This window comes from Brachionichthys hirsutus, chromosome 19 (genome assembly GCF_040956055.1).
Source record: "Brachionichthys hirsutus isolate HB-005 chromosome 19, CSIRO-AGI_Bhir_v1, whole genome shotgun sequence".
Lineage (NCBI taxonomy): Eukaryota > Metazoa > Chordata > Actinopteri > Lophiiformes > Brachionichthyidae > Brachionichthys > Brachionichthys hirsutus.
Window position 1 is genome coordinate 4,510,632 of NC_090915.1, and position 15,114 is coordinate 4,525,745.

The 15,114-nt window shown below is 47.2% G+C and overlaps 3 protein-coding genes and 1 non-coding gene across 4 annotated transcripts; 2 read left to right on the plus strand and 2 right to left on the minus strand.

Moving 5' to 3' along the window:
• The first annotated feature begins 1,178 nt into the window (after nt 1-1,178).
• Nucleotides 1,179-2,339, plus strand: LOC137908968 (myosin light chain 5-like). Its single transcript, XM_068753398.1, has 6 exons — nt 1,179-1,229; nt 1,309-1,384; nt 1,465-1,569; nt 1,662-1,740; nt 1,847-1,895; nt 2,221-2,339. Exons 1-6 carry the CDS (start codon nt 1,194-1,196, stop codon nt 2,317-2,319), a joined length of 444 nt encoding a protein of 147 aa, XP_068609499.1. The 5' UTR covers nt 1,179-1,193; the 3' UTR covers nt 2,320-2,339.
• hpse (heparanase) lies at nt 1,798-7,744 on the minus strand. The gene is made up of 12 exons (XM_068753161.1): nt 7,548-7,744; nt 6,773-6,900; nt 5,878-6,006; nt 5,298-5,471; nt 4,620-4,788; nt 4,441-4,488; nt 4,246-4,339; nt 4,052-4,158; nt 3,866-3,980; nt 3,637-3,749; nt 3,410-3,556; nt 1,798-2,837 (listed from the first exon to the last, which is right to left on the minus strand). Exons 1-12 carry the CDS (start codon nt 7,742-7,744, stop codon nt 2,678-2,680), a joined length of 1,581 nt encoding a protein of 526 aa, XP_068609262.1. The 3' UTR covers nt 1,798-2,677.
• On the plus strand, nt 3,187-3,258 carry trnae-uuc (transfer RNA glutamic acid (anticodon UUC)). The gene has a single exon. It is a non-coding gene; the product is annotated as a tRNA-Glu (tRNA).
• Nucleotides 7,745-8,540: 796 nt separating the features above from the next.
• helq (helicase, POLQ like) lies at nt 8,541-14,777 on the minus strand. Its single transcript, XM_068752992.1, has 18 exons — nt 14,619-14,777; nt 13,255-13,864; nt 12,974-13,152; nt 12,460-12,660; nt 12,297-12,369; nt 12,124-12,221; nt 11,951-12,049; nt 11,648-11,793; nt 11,333-11,572; nt 10,684-10,825; nt 10,491-10,595; nt 10,212-10,419; nt 9,937-10,094; nt 9,766-9,864; nt 9,471-9,644; nt 9,281-9,394; nt 8,782-8,916; nt 8,541-8,703 (listed from the first exon to the last, which is right to left on the minus strand). The coding sequence occupies exons 1-18, from the start codon at nt 14,775-14,777 to the stop codon at nt 8,605-8,607; spliced, it is 3,039 nt and encodes a 1,012-aa protein (XP_068609093.1). The 3' UTR covers nt 8,541-8,604.
• Between the last annotated feature and the right edge of the window lie 337 nt (nt 14,778-15,114).

The window sequence follows — 15,114 nt, forward strand, 5'->3', positions numbered from 1 at the left end:
GATCACCCCGCCTCCCCCGCGCCACCCCCGCGCCACCCCCACTCCCACAGTTGGATGCGAACCCAGTTCCTCCGGCTGTGAGTCGGTAACCCTACCGACCACCCACCGCACAGGTGAGGGGACCTGAGGTATTACTAAAGTCGTACCTGTCAAATAATAAGTTGATATCTCAGACCACAGCGTGTTGTTGTGTTGTACTGTGTTGCTATGTTGTTGTGTTGTTACGTTGTCTCTAAGTGAAACACTGAAATAGAAACACTTTAAAAGGTTCGGACCAGCAGCAGCTGCTGGGCCTCCGGAGAACCAGAACCAGCAATCTTAACCATGTAAGGGGAAGTTGGCCGGTCCCACCTCGACACCGGCTGGTCCATGAAGACCACTCATCAGACCATCATCCTCATCAGACCATCATCATCATCATCATCATCAGCATCACAGTCAGCTGCTGTATTTAAACCCAAATCACTGGACTGAACCAGAACAGCGAGAAGACGACCGCCGGAACGCGATGGTAAGTGGTCTCAGCTGAGATCCATCAGCTCCACACTGCTAGCCGTCGTGTTGTGTTTTACAGCCTCCGGGCAGTATATAAAGTAACTAATTCCAGCTTTACCAGCGGCTATAAGAACCTTTACATTTCATTTAGGATAAATAGTTAATTGTCCAAAACACAACTTTTAGTAACCTAAAAGTTCTTCTATATTTTAAAGCAGACGGACAGAAAATTCACAGTAAAAATTGCGATTGGAAGTAAAAGTAATGAAATCCGCTCCGGTACTTGAATATTTCTACGGTATTTTGTACTTTTCCATATATTTTAGTAAGAAGTGATTGCCACCTATTGTAAACTATGCTTTACTTATTTCTGTATATTTCTGTGTTCTGATAAATAAATGTAAATTTTCTAGCAGCTACAAGTATTCTTGCTTTCTGCAATTCAAGTTGTAATAAAATTGCAACTTCAAACCTTTTTTTCCTTTTGATTCTAGATTTAAGACAGACTTGAATTCTCATTCAGAGAATGTTCCTGACATTCAGCACAGCCGTACCTTTGATTTTAAATTGTATAAGATGACTCTTCTGGTTTTTCCAATCATCAAATTATATTTTTGTTGCTTCAGGCGAGCAGAAAGACAAAGAAGAAGGAAGGAGGAGCCAAAAGAGCTCAGAGAGCCTCATCTAACGTCTTCTCTATGTTTGAACAAACTCAGATCCAAGAGTTCAAGGAGGTAAATTCATTGTGTTCACAGCGATGATCATGTTGATCAATTCTGAGTGCACATTTTATTTCGTTTCTTTTTCATTTAGGCATTCACACTTATCGACCAGAACCGAGACGGATTCATCGATAAAGAAGATCTCAAGGACACTTACGCATCTCTGGGTTTGCACTTCTGTTTTCCCATTGAGCAGGCTTTTGTCCATCCAGGTGTGAACCGGCGTTGACAGGTGCTGTCTCCTCAGGTAAACTCAATGAGAAGGACAATGAGCTGGAAGACATGCTAAAAGAAGCTACGGGTCCCATCAACTTCACCATGTTCCTCAACCTGTTTGGAGAAAAGCTGCATGGTGAGAACCATCGAAACAATCCCTCTGTGTGTGTGTGTGTGTGTGTGTGTGTGTGTGGTGGTCCGACGTTTGCCTTTGGTTCTCATGTGCAGGGACAGACCCGGAAGACACCATCCTAAACGCTTTCAAAATGTTTGATCCCGACGCCAAAGGCCATATTCACAAAGACATGTAAGTTCAATTTCGTGTGTAGAGATTTAAATGGCTGGTTCAGTCCAGTGATTTGGGTTTTTGCGTTAAATGAAATGAATTTTTTTTTTTTGTTTGTTTTTTGCAGGTTACAGGACCTGCTGCTGACACAAGCGGACAAGTTTACACAGGAGGAGGTAAAAAAAAATTAATCCAGTGTCCCACAGCATTGAATGTAAAAATCTATTTAAATAATCTTATGCACAACCAATATTATACTATCAATGAATAAAATCTTTCTTGGCTTTACAGCAGCAATTTAAAGTGCTGCCATTAACAATATTTTATGGGGTTTTTTCAATTGATGGCAAAAAACGTATTTGTAGATTTAATGGTATTAAAAATGTTAAACTATAACATAGCATAAATTGGAAATACCCAAGTGTAGAACACACGTAGAAAGTACAAAGCGAAGTCTTTCCACAATGTCTGAGGCGACTATTAACAAATATTGAATTGCAGGTGAAGCAGATGTTCCATTTGTCCAATATTGATGCTGCAGGAAACTTGGACTACAAATCTCTCTGTTACATCATCACACATGGGGAGGAACAGGAATAATAAACTGAACACAAGTCTGCTGCAGTTCGGATGAAGCATTGTGTTTGTCTTTGAGTTGTAATAAAACAGGAAAAATGACACAAAACCCAGAAATTATTGTTTTTTTTAGTCATAAATAATCCTTGAGAACCGCCCTTCACAACATCCACAGCTGGAGACTGTTGCTAATGCTAACTGGCTAATCTACAATCCCTGATATGAGTATATGAAGGTCCCATTACATACATCTTAGTGTAACAAAGAAATACACAGCATACAGTACGAATCCTCTGAGGTCATCGCAGTGATGTCATCATCCAGTGACGGAGCTTCTGTCATTGACGACAGTCTGCACAGACGTGTCGTCGTGTGGGCGTGGTCAGGTGCAGCCTGCAGCCGGAGCGTCTGCGATGACGAAGAAGGCCAATGAGAAAGCAGGAAGCTGCAGGTGGTCAGACGGAGGCAGAAGTCTTCCATGGAGGTCAGGAAGAGTTTTATCGTCCACCATCTTCAACACTTCTCCGTTCAGCTTCACCGACCTTTCGGGGAAAAGACAGCGGAATGGTTCATTCCAGACTCGGAACACGTTCAGCAGGGTTACGGGGTCGCGCTGCCATTCTCTCCGTGTACTTAAATCAAAAATAATTTCATCCACCGATCGTCTCGTCTGCAGCTGCTTTTCCGCTTTGCGGGTCACTGGAGGTTGCTGGAGTGGAACCTTGCTACGGGCGAGAGGCGGGGTACACCTCGGACGCGTCGCCAGCACATCACGGGGGGGGGGGACACGCAGAGACAGCCAACCACCGACACACACGCTCACACATTACCGACGATTTGGAGTAACCGATTCACCGGAGGGAACCGGAGAGAATAGATAGTGCAACTCGGTCCCGTGTGGTCTAGCGGTTAGGATTCCTGGTTTTCACCCAGGCGGCCCGGGTTCAACTCCCGGTGCGGGAACTCATCTTAGTCTCTGCTGGTTGCTTAACAAGCCATGTCGAAATAGCTTCCTTTTACTCTTTCATTGCTTTCGCTCGCCCTGAGGAGCCATCGACGGGGAGAGAAGCTTTCAGACTAATTCGGGGATTAATGGGTTCACTGTCTCTGGCACCTGGAGGAGAGTCCCTCCTGCCCCGGCTGACCCGACTCCAGAACAAATGCCTCCACTGTGCCGGAGGAGGCGAGTGCAGGAACGGAGATCGTCGCCGGCTTCTCGCTCAGGTTCATGGACATCAAAGTGACGGCGCCGCTTCCGTAGCTGCACACAAAGAGAAAGCCGCGGGGAATCAAGCTTCTGCAATGGCGTGATGATAAAATGTGGCCTCTCAGGATGCGGACCTGTTTCTGTTGGCACAGTGCAGATAGAGTCTCACGGTTTTACTTCCTGCTGACTTGACTTCCAAAACCTCGGGTCCAACGAGTCTCTTGTAGAGGACAGACAACCAGTAATCCTAAAGGAAGAGACAACTTAGCCGTCACGAAGCGTGCAGGCAGACTCTACTCCCTCCTGTTAAACACATTTAGTACCAACGTTTTATTGAATAAGAAGAGAGTAAATACGTCTTACAGGAAGTGGATCCAGGTTGCCATCGATGAGGTCATAAAACGCACCGCCAACGAGCACCTGCCGCATCACAACGTCCACGCACAGTTCGGCCGCCAGGCCGAGTTTATCCATCCACCTGTAGACGCCGCGGATTCACAATGTGAACGTAACGCTGAAATGTAGATTAAATAAGACGATCAAACTCACATGAATCCTGCCACGAACGCGTCGGACAGTCCTTCAGCTCCTCCCCCGTAGGCCGAGCTCGTCTCTCCCAGCCAGATCGGCTTCCGGGGCGACACCAGCTGGACTTCCTGAACCCGGAGGAAAACCCGATATCTGCTTTACAAATACGCTCCAAGTGTTGCTGTGTCCATGTGATTGAACTGCACATGCATTACCTCCAGGACTTTAATGATCATGAAGCCCAGAGAGTCCAGAATCTCGGGATCTAAAAAATCCTGCAGCGATGTGTTTCTGCCGTTCACGTAATAACTGGGAACCAGCAAGAGGGTGAACGGTTAAAAAAATGAAACCTCTTAGTTGCACGTTATTCTAAAACGATTCTAAAGTTCTGATGTAAAAGGTGAACTCACTGGTGCCAGGTACAGGCGTTCACGGCCGCCGATCCGGTCCTCAGGAAGCTACGGAGAGGACACAGGGGTGGATCAGTCCGCTCTGTGATTCACTGAGCGGACTGAAACATGACGTTTCCCTACTTTCACCTGCATATGATGTCCAGAGACAGTATGACCCCGCCCATGTGACCCCTCACCTCTCCAGCAGGTCACTCCGGCCTCGTGGTTGACTGATGTCTGGCCCATACAGTCCGGCATCATGGTAGAACTTGGTCTTTGACATGATCTCCCTGAGGTGGGTGAAGTCTTTACCAAGCTGATATCCATCCAACACAATTCCTGCCTTCTTCTTAAAGCTGTTCGGCTCTGAAGACAAACACGCGATGTAATAGAAGCAGTTTTTTAGAGTTTTTTTTTTTTTTTTGTGTATCAGAGGAGAATAGATGAAACTTTTAACTAGCATTAGTCTAAACACACAGCCAGCCATTGAATCCGTCTGAAACCATTTAGCAATTTGATCAATCGTAGCTAAAGCATTCTACGGGGTACTTTTTTTTTTTTTTTTACATATATCACTGTAGTAGTGATAACAGGACAAACAGGCAAAGGTTATTTTCTTCTTCTTTGAATAGTGAAGACAAGATGCTAAAATGCAATATCTGCCAATTGCTTTCTTGTGTTCCTTCTTGAATCAGTTCACGATTACAAAAATAAGGCATGACCGTTCGCTTAACGGTTAAGAACTCCACTCAACGCCCCTTCTGACACATCATCGTAGTAATGCTCTGTGGGAAGAGCGTAGAATGTTTCTCCATATAGAGTTATGGGATTCAAACCTTCCGTATCCTGATCCTATTTATAAACACAGGCGATACCGTTGCCGAGCTCCCAGGACATCTTGTAGCTTCTGGATTGGCAGTAGTCCAGCAGCAATTGGGCGTTGCTGCTGTTCCAGCTGTTGTCAGCCGTTCTGAGCAGAGCGTTCAGCCCGAATATCAGATCCATCCCAGAGCAGTTGGTGAAGGAGTGAAGCAGGTCAACGGTGGCCTCTGTCACGGGACGGGAGAAAATCAGGCTACAACTAACACGTGGTTAATATCAACACAGGCCAACGGGTTCTAGGACCGGCGGTGGTGAACAGAGACGCGTGTACAGTAGGGTGTCGTCAGCATAGAATGAAAGGACGCTTGTATGTAGCGGCATCAAACTGGAGCAAATTCAAAAGCACTTATTCACAACCAGAACTAGCCAACAGTAAGTAATCAAATTAACTTTAATTGATTATCAATTAGCCTTAGCCTTGCGACGAACTGGCGGCTTGTCCAGTGTGTAACCCGCCTCTTGCCTCTTGACTGCCGGGATAGGCTCCAGCACGACCCGTGGACCCGTGAACGGACAAAGCAGCAAAGAAGATGAACAAACGATTATCTATCATAAAATCAGAAAGATGAATACCTGTGTACTTCACTGGATTGTACTTATTCTGCAGATCCTCTTCTCTCAGAACGACTTGTTGTTTTTTCCACTCGGCCTTCAGTCTTTCCTCAAGCCACGGCGGCAGCTCCAGTCCTTCACAGGCGTGTTCTGACAACAGACGTCAGCGTCATTTATACGTTTAGCCTTTTGAATGAATGAATTTGATTTGTCACCTGCCTATCGGTGGAAGAGTCATGCCTCTACCCCTCTCTGCTACCGTGACCCCATATATACCTACATATATACCCCCCCCCCCCCCCCCCCACCCTCCACGCAGAGATGCGTGACGATCTGGATCTACACAGAGGAGGAATGCCAGGAATTGTCCATCCAGTTTTCTTTTTTTGATTGGTCCGTTAATAATTATAACTATAATAACTAATGCTGAATAAAATGATCCAGAATCACATCTGTGTCATTTAAGTAACTCTTCCTCAGACCAAGATCCACCTCTGAACAACATTTAATCAGGATGCAACGTTTTACTTAATATGCCGACATGACATGACTCTGAACACAAAACCCTTCAGCGCCTCCTCCTGCTTCCAGAGCTCCCAAGTCTGACGCAGCTTTCTGAAAAGGAGTCAGTGGTCAAGTAGTAAAATGGCAATGAACTGTGAAAAGTAATTGGCCCAGGGAGAGGACTTTCCATGAAAACATGTGATCTCAGTCTGAATTTGTGGCAGGCCTGCTGCTGCCTTTCCAGCCTCACCCCTGAAAAGCTGGTTCGGTCAGAGTGACTGTAATTAACAGCACGCTGCCGGAGGAACAACCTGTCCAAATACCAGACGCCTCTTTTGTTTGTCTGAACTTCCTGATTTTTTTTTAACCTTCTCTGACATGTTAGGAATTTGATCACAAACATCACACACACCTGCAGTGTAACCGGAGTCCAGCCGGCGGCGTCCGTGAGGGGTGAACACCATGAAGTCCTGGTTGGTCCCCCCAAATCGGAGAAATGCCGGAGCCAGTTCTCTGGCAAGCGTTCTCAACTTTGATGAGCTGAGAGAGAGAAAAAAACAGAACCTTTATCTGTAAAATCTTAAACATAAAAAATAAAATAAAATGTCTTAAAGAGAGAGTTATTTCTGGATATCAACAACCAGAAGTGAAGTCAGAGCAAAAAGAGTCACTGTAAGAATTTCGCATTTTAATTGGGGCTCCGCGTTGCAGAGAGATATTCATCATTGCAAGTCTGACATTTAATCCATTAAAAGTTGTTGACGTGAATAAACACGTTGAGAAAACAGATTTTCTTATTAAAATTCTTAAAAAAAAACAAACAAAGCAAACAAACAGAAAATAAACTCAACTGAGAAGGAGACATTCACGCTAGATTTGGCAAAAACACGAATAGTCGTACTGATCCACGAAAATGCTCTCGTGTTATTTGGTTAGTGCAGTAACACCTGATCAATACTGAATTTGACCAATAAACCTGATATGCAACGGAAAATCAATAATTTTGCTTCCAAAGGTCATAAAGCTCTTTAAATGAAATGAAGGAGGAACAATTAAGTTTATATATTATATTATTTTATTATCCCAGAAAAAGTTTTTTTGACCTGCAAGAATCGGTGTTTAAAGTGTTCCCCCTAGTATAAAAGAATCAGGTGCGATCAGACCCCCCCCCCCCCGACTACACCCACCTCAGAAGGTACATGAACTTCTCCTTTGACGCCAGCGCAGCATCGATGGTGACGGACAGAAAGCGAGGGTCCACCCGGCAGACCTCCTCGGACAGATCCAGGAACAGAACCGAGTTCTGGTTCACTCCCGAGGCGGATGCTCCGGCAGCCCGGCACCACAGCAGGAACAGACCCACCAGAACCTGCGCTGGCTTCATGTCTGCAGAGCAACGCGCGTCCAAACTTCCTGCTGCGCTCCTTTTTACGAGCTGCGGGTTAGAACCAAAGGCGTGGCTACAGATCTGTGAGGGGGCGGGGTCAAACATCCATGTGGTGCTGAAATCAGTGGCACACTTTCAACAACAAAGAAAAACTTGTTCTTCTTCTGGCTTGTCCAATCAGGGGGTCTCCAGAGCAAATCAACGTTCTCCACTTCACCCTGTCCTTTGCATCTTCTCCCGGGTTGACAGTTCCATCCTCGGCATCCTTCTACCGATATAGTCCCCGTCTCTCCTCTGGACATGTCCAACCCATCGAAGTCTGTCCTCTCTGACCTTGTATCCAAAACGTCTAACCTTCACTGTCCCTCTTATTGTCTCATTTCTAATCCTGTCCATCCTGGTCACTCCTAAGGAGAACCTCAGCATCTTCATCTCCTCCACTTCTAGCTCCGCCTCCTGTCTTTTTCTCAGAGACACTGTCTCTAAGCCGTCCATCATGGCTGTCCTCACCACTGTCTTGTAGACCTTTCCCTTCATCCTCGCTGACTCTCTCCTGTCACAGAGCCCACCTGATACTTTCCTCCATCCATTCCAGCCTGCCTGTTCTTCACCTCCTTTCCACATTCTCTCCATCACTCTGCACCATGACCCGAGGTACCTGAAGTCCTCTCCCTTCTTTACGTCTATTCATTGTAACCCAGTTGCAATTTGCACAAGTAAAAATAACGAACTTTATTTATGGAGTACTTCATCGCAGATACCAAAGACGATTCCATCTTGTATATTATTTAATAAGATTTCAAACAAATGAAATTTTTTACAATTTTACAAATAAGAATAAAATGTAACAGATGATGTCATAGACGCGTTTTTAAAGGCGAGGGCAGATCTAAAGGAACCGTCAGCAGCTCGTCCACCTCCTCCTGAAGAGCTGCAGCTTTTTCATTCACCAGCATCTGGAAGACGGAGATAGTGAAAACGCTTTCACCTGTTAATCATTTACACTTGTGTTTTAAACTTGTGAGGACTCTCACTTTAGCGGCGGCCACAATCTGACCGGCTTGCTTCTTGTAAAGGTTTTCCACGCTCCTTGAGAGAACGGCGGGGTCGGCGTTGGCCAGGTGAGTCAGCGTTTTGTAGCCAGCGTTGTACAGCTGCTTCGCTCGGGACTGCAGAAACAAACAAACACAAGTTACTGCTTTTAGTCAATCATTGATTCCACTGTGGGATCTATTTTTGTTTGTGGGCGGAGTCATGTCACCTGATCTGGAAACTCGTTTCAGCCTCACCTTTGTTACAATCAAAGCCGCTGTGACTGGGAAACCGGCTGCTGCTCTCATTTAAATCCGCCTTTCTATGTTAAGTCTGTTTCAGCTGCATTTATTTACTGATCCTTTAAAACATCAGCTTAGTGAGCCGAACGCTCTTAATTAATGAATTCACAAAAGGTTATTTCTTTATTTATAAAAAGCTAATAAAGTTGAACACGATTTAAGCACCGAGTTTGCAGACAGACCTGTGATCCACACCCACCTCCATGACGCCTGCCACTTCCATCAGAGGGACGAGCTCCACCCTCACGCAGTAGGTCAGCCTTCGCATCAGCACCGTCAGCAGAGCTTTGAATGGCCAGAACTCCTCCAGCTCCTGATCACGGACACGGACCTCCCGTCGGTTACTGACGATCGCAGACCCGGGATCAGACGCAGACGAGGCGCAGTACCTCGGTGAAGTGCAGCACACAGGAGCAGAACGCCGACGAGGAGCCGAGCAGGGTCTGGACAAATCCTCGGCTCAGCTGGAACCGGTTAGCGACGCTCCAGAGGTTGGTCTCCTTCAGAAGGGAGTACAGCACCAGAGCCAAGTACATCCGCCGCACCACCTCCATGCTTATGCTCTGAAACAGCGAGACGAGGTCGTAGGTCAGCGCAGTGTAATAGCAGATATTGTTCTTTGGGCAGCACGGTGGCACAGTGGTTAGCACTAAACCCGCTTCTGTGTTAAACAGCTAGCGGTACCTTTTTCACTGTTTGTCCCGCAGCTTTTCTAGCGACGAAACTCTCCGGCACTCCCACAGCCGCCGACATTTTCTGCTCGGCGGCCGACAGCAAGGCGAACTGCAAAGAGGACAACAAAGCGATCTGCTTAAATAAAACGGACTTAAAACGTCGGCAACCCGGCGACCCTACCTGTCTGTAGTACGTCATCCAGTCAGGGTTGCACTGCGAAATCATGTCGTACGGTGTGACCAGGTAAGCCAGGTGTAGACAGCTGTTGAGCAGCAGACCATCCAGCCCTTTACAGAGGTCCGAGTACAGGACGTTACTGTAAGTCAGATCCACCGAGCCTGAGGGCGATAAAACAGGGACACAAGAACAGCACACAGGTTGAGGTTTAGCTGCTATGCTAACAAGTGAATGCTCAGCATCAGGAATATTTCAAGGGGGGTGGGGGGGGGGTGAACCTTTATATGTTGCTCTCCCAAGCATGGTGACCTGCAGGGTTTGCCCGTCCGAGTGCGGCGTAACGGTGACGAGGCGCTTCAGGATCAGACTGTCCACGCACTGCTGGACCATGTCCCCCAGGCTCGTCCCCACACACAGCTGCTTCTGTTGGACGTACAGCAGCGTCCCACTCAGGAAGCCTCTCACCTGATCGACGGTCGTCGCGATCTGGAACAGAACGCAGCTCCGATTGACCGTCCAGCGCGGAGACCGACGCGCCTGCTCGGGGTTTCACTTACATTCAGGCCGACGAGCGACAGGATGAGACTCAGGAGGCCCTTCCCGTCGTCGCGCGCGAGGTTGCTGCAGCAGATCTCCATCGGGGCACACACCAGCGATTTCACCTGAGAAACCCCCCAAGCAGATGTAGATCACAACAGCGCCCGCCCTCAGACGATACGAGTCCGACCCTTTGCTTTCGAGTGCCGGCACCATGTTCTTGTCCTTGTCCTGGACGATGAGGATGCTCTCCCCCACGGTGTCGATGCCAGCTCGGCCGGCCCGTCCCACCATCTGCTTGTACTGGCTCCTCCTCAGGAAGTCTGCGGCCACGTACGGCGAGCGCAGAATCACTCTGATGGAACGTAAATGCAGAACATGGAGCGCGTAACACAGACGCCAGGAATAAAGGCTTAAAGGCAATAAAACCCTGGAGTGAGGATTCGTATTCCTGAGAGAAATAACTGGTGGAATAAATATAGAAATAAATGTTACCCAAAGGAAGACGTTAATAGGGTTTAATAAATAATCATTTTTGAACCGCTTTGTCTGATACCGGGTTGTGCTGCAGCCTATCCAGCGGTTAATGTGCGAGAGGCGGGGTTACACCCTGGACAAGCCGCCAGTTCATCGCAGGGCCACACATAGAAAGACAATCATTCACACACACAGACACACACCTACGCGATTTAGTGTAAAGAATTCTCCTAATTTGCATTGCATAATTTTTTATTTTAAATCGGCAACGACACAATTAATTTCCCTTTTTTCTTTTTACACTACCGGTATTTAAAAAGTTTGCCTCATATTCATGACCTCAGCTCACTGAGGGTTTTGGAGGTAGAAGCGTTAGAACAGAAACCTGCGGGCCGGCAGGTTGATCCCTGCAGCCAAGGTGGAGGTACAGGTGAGGAGACAGAGGACCCCGTTGGAGTAGGCCTCCTCCACCAGCTTCCTCTCCTCGGAGGTCAGCCCACTGTGGTGATAGGCCAAGCCGTACGGCACCGTCCTCCGGAGCACCGGGCACATCGAGCCATTCCCGCTGTCCCTCAGCTCCTTGAGGAGGACGCCCTTCTCCTCCCGCCGGTTCTGGAGGAACTCCCTGGAAGAGCCGACGAAAACGCGAGCTGGAGGCGAGATCGGGCAGCGAAGACGCCGGGCGGCTGGCGCTACTTACTCCTTCAGGTATCTGCAGATCATCCCGGCCACGTTCTCACAGTTCTTCTTGGTGGGACAGAACACCAGGCAGGAATGCTTCGGAATGACTTCGGTCACCAGGGCAATAATGTGATCTGGATCCATCTTCTGCATTGAACTGGAATACTGGAGACCACACTTTATCAATGCCATCTGAACCATTGTCCAAGAAGCTTCCCATGGAGGTCTATATGCTAACCAGCTAGCTTGGGAGCCATCCCAGGATAGCGGCATGTTGCTATTTTGCTATCATTCTGCACAGGTTGTGAACGTGAAAACTTACTTTGAAGTTCAGGTGCCGTGAGAATCTAAAACTTTCCTCTTCCTTTGGGTCCACTTCATATATGGTGTCGCTCAGTTTGACGTACTCCTTCAGCTGGACCTGAACAAACGCACACCGTCGATCAGAGAGCACAAAAACACACAGAGCGCTTTAACCGGTCTAAAAACACTGACGGGCCTGAAGTTGTCGGAGTAATTATCAGCCTTCAGAAACGTCTGCAGGTCTTGAATGTTTCCCAGCGTGGCGCTCATCCCAACGACCTGAGTGTTGTCTGCGGGAGAAGGGAGCAGGTTCGATCATCCGGATGGATTTTTTACAGCGGGAGAGTCAAAACCGTGACTCTTACTGCTCAAGTAGAGAACTTTGGCGAGGGTCATTTCGATAACGGCGCCTCTGCTGCCGTCGCCCAGCATGTGAAGCTGCGCACGGAGGAGAAAAGTCGAAGTAAAGCCTCATTCCTACTTAATGAAACGTCACGTCAAGGTGGGGGGGGGGGGGGGGGGGGTTACCTCGTCCACCACCACCAGGCCCAGGTTCTCTATCCTGCCGGTTTCTATCAGAGAGTTGACGAGGCTGTGGGCTTTCTCGATTGTAGCGATATAAAGCGAGGCTTTATTTCTTCTCTTCACCGGTGGAAACTTTCCTTTACTGCCGGCGTACTCCTCCACCATGAAGTCCAGCTCCAGGCCAAAGCTCGCCAGCCCACGCACCTGCGAGAGAACCAAGAGGATTCTTTCGATATTGTTTAAAAAAAATAAATAAAAAAAAATCTTGATTCTTCGCTCTCTTCTGTTCAATACTATAAAATAAAAATGTCATTTCCACCATGGCCGACATTTTTATGTAGATCATTCTATTCTATAAGTTTAGATGCCGTCTAATGTCCTACAATGGGGCGGAGTCATGACGCCGTGAGCATCCCACTTCCAGGATAAACAATTCCAAGCGGGTCGAGTTGGGTCAGGATGTAGCTACGTTACTGTGTGTGTGTGTGTGTGTGTGTGTGTGTGTGGCTTCCAGCACCTTCTCCTGCACCAGCGATATGTACGGTAAGATGAACAGACAATCCTTCTTCCTGCACAGCAGCTCTCGGAGGATGAGGATCTCCGCCACCAGAGTTTTCCCTCCGCTGGTGGGGAGAGAGTAGATGAGATTCTTCCTCTGCCGGACACATTCCAGGTTGAGACACGTCTCCTGCCAGTCTGGCAGCAAAGATAAAAAAAAAAAAAACTTTCATCATGAAGAGGAGGAGCTGAAGTACCTGGATGTATAAACACAAGTATAATCAGCACGTGGCGCCTCACCGTATAAACTCTTGATTCCTCTCAGTTTGCCCATCAGGTCCTTCACTTTGGTGGGGAGTCCGAAGAACGGGCCGAGGTCCACCGTCTCCGCGGATACGGCCTCCATCGCCTGCATGGCAACGCTGATCTCCTCAGTAACCACGGCTTCTTTTAACGCGACGCTTCGCGAGACGCTGGACGGAGCTGCTGCGTTACAGGCCATCGTCCTCTTCAGCTGGTCTGCCACGCTCCTCCTCTTCTTCGTGTCATCCTCCGCGTTTCTCACAGGAGTGGAGTTTTTATCTCCCCCCTGGAGTCGGACTCTCTTCGCTTCGCCGCGGACGCCATCTTGAAACTGCAGCTGGCTGGGAGGCAAGTCTTCAAAGGGTTCATCCCTGATGCGGTCGAGGACGGAGTCGCTGAGGACTTCCTGATGGGGCTTCCTCTGGACTACGTCTTTCTGGGGATGCAGAACGGTGAACTCCGTCTGATCCTCGGCGTCGGTTTGCGCCGAAGGCAGGACGACCCGCTGCCTTTCGGTTTGCTCCGCCTCGTCCAGCTTCGCTAACAGAGAGCTGTCCTCCAGGATGCTGTCGTAATCCCCAAACAGATCCTCACTGTCGCTGCAATACTATATTGGGAGAACATTAGATTGAAGTAGAATTTCTGTATTTGGAAAAAAGTTATAATAGTTTAGAGGTGGGAAACAGCGGCTGATTGGTCGGTTCCATTGATTGGACAGATGTCACAGACCATACCACCATATTTAAATATTACTTACGCTCATATCAGCACACACACACACGTCGCAATCTGTGACCAACCAAACCGATAAATCAATCCGTTCCTATGCTCTTGACACTAAACTGAAAGCTTCATACTGTTAAAATTATTTTGCTATTTTGCTTCTCTCTTCCTGATTTGAAAGGAAACACTAATTATTTATATAATCAAGTCCATTTTCAAATGTTCATTTGATGTTTTCAGCTTCTTAGATTTTTTGTATGCATCTTAATTGACAGTAAAACTATTTTCATCCATGTTGTACATTAAACTACTACCAGTACTCCTCCTTTCCTGGCAATTCGTAAACTTGATTAAACCAAGAAAACAGTCATTGTTAGAAAAATTATTTTTAAATAAATCAATAATTCAGCTCCCATTGGAGGAGAGCTCCATTTCACATTTGTGTAGAAAAGGAGTGCCTGCCACAGGCAGACTGAAGCAAGCTGCACTAAATGTGGTTTATTTTGTATCACTTTTGCTTTAAAAAAAAACAACAACATATTTTTGTTGACCAGCAAATATTCAGTAAAATATCGAAGACAAAACTGCAATAGTACTCCAAGCTGCTGCATACTTGAATACTATCTGATTCATCATACCTGAACGGTGTCATCCATGGTGCAGCTCTGCCTCCTCTGTTTTGAACAGGTGAGTTCTCCTCTCTTCTTGGCAGGTGTCAGGCGACTCATCAGCCTCTCGCGAGATCTCTTCTTGGAGTAAACTCGTTGTATTTTAATTGTTTGCTTCCCGGCGTTCATTTCTGCTTGGATTTAATTGCCCCACCGTCTAAAAGAGGGTCAGCTAGCAAAACGACCAGTCGAAACTGGCGGACAGGAAGCAGAAAGCCGCACATTGATGTAGCCGAGATGCTGCTACAGACACTAATGTATGTAGCAGCGCTAGCTTAGTTTACTCTTTGTAGTAGAAGGTGTATTCTCTAACTTTTTCCCGCACCGACCTCATTATAACGACAAAGACTACATGCTAATTACTAACATCCGTCTGTGACAAAGACAAGTAAACAAATACGATTACAAGCAGCTGCAATTCATCTTAACGTGGACGTCACGACAGCTCAATGACTGCAATTTGAAA

Bases quoted from the DNA above. Each gene is read 5' to 3' on its own strand.
- LOC137908968 (XM_068753398.1), top strand. From the start codon at position 1,194: ATGTTTGAACAAACTCAGATCCAAGAGTTCAAGGAG. The intron at 1,230-1,308 runs GTAAATTCATTG...TTTTTCATTTAG, and splicing joins AGATCCAAGAGTTCAAGGAG to GCATTCACACTTATCGACCA. The intron at 1,385-1,464 runs GTTTGCACTTCT...CTGTCTCCTCAG, and splicing joins GGACACTTACGCATCTCTGG to GTAAACTCAATGAGAAGGAC.
- hpse (XM_068753161.1), bottom strand. From the start codon at position 7,744: ATGAAGCCAGCGCAGGTTCTGGTGGGTCTGTTCCTGCTGTGGTGCCGG. The intron at 6,901-7,547 runs GTGGGTGTAGTC...TCTCTCTCTCAG, and splicing joins AAGTTCATGTACCTTCTGAG to CTCATCAAAGTTGAGAACGC. The intron at 3,981-4,051 runs GTGAGTTTGATC...CGGCGTCTACAG, and splicing joins GCGTTCGTGGCAGGATTCAT to GTGGATGGATAAACTCGGCC.
- helq (XM_068752992.1), bottom strand. From the start codon at position 14,777: ATGAACGCCGGGAAGCAAACAATTAAAATACAACGAGTTTACTCCAAG. The intron at 12,661-12,973 runs GTGCTGGAAGCC...GTTCTCTCGCAG, and splicing joins TATCGCTGGTGCAGGAGAAG to GTGCGTGGGCTGGCGAGCTT. The intron at 10,826-11,332 runs GTTTCTGTTCTA...ACGTTCCATCAG, and splicing joins ATCAACCTGCCGGCCCGCAG to AGTGATTCTGCGCTCGCCGT.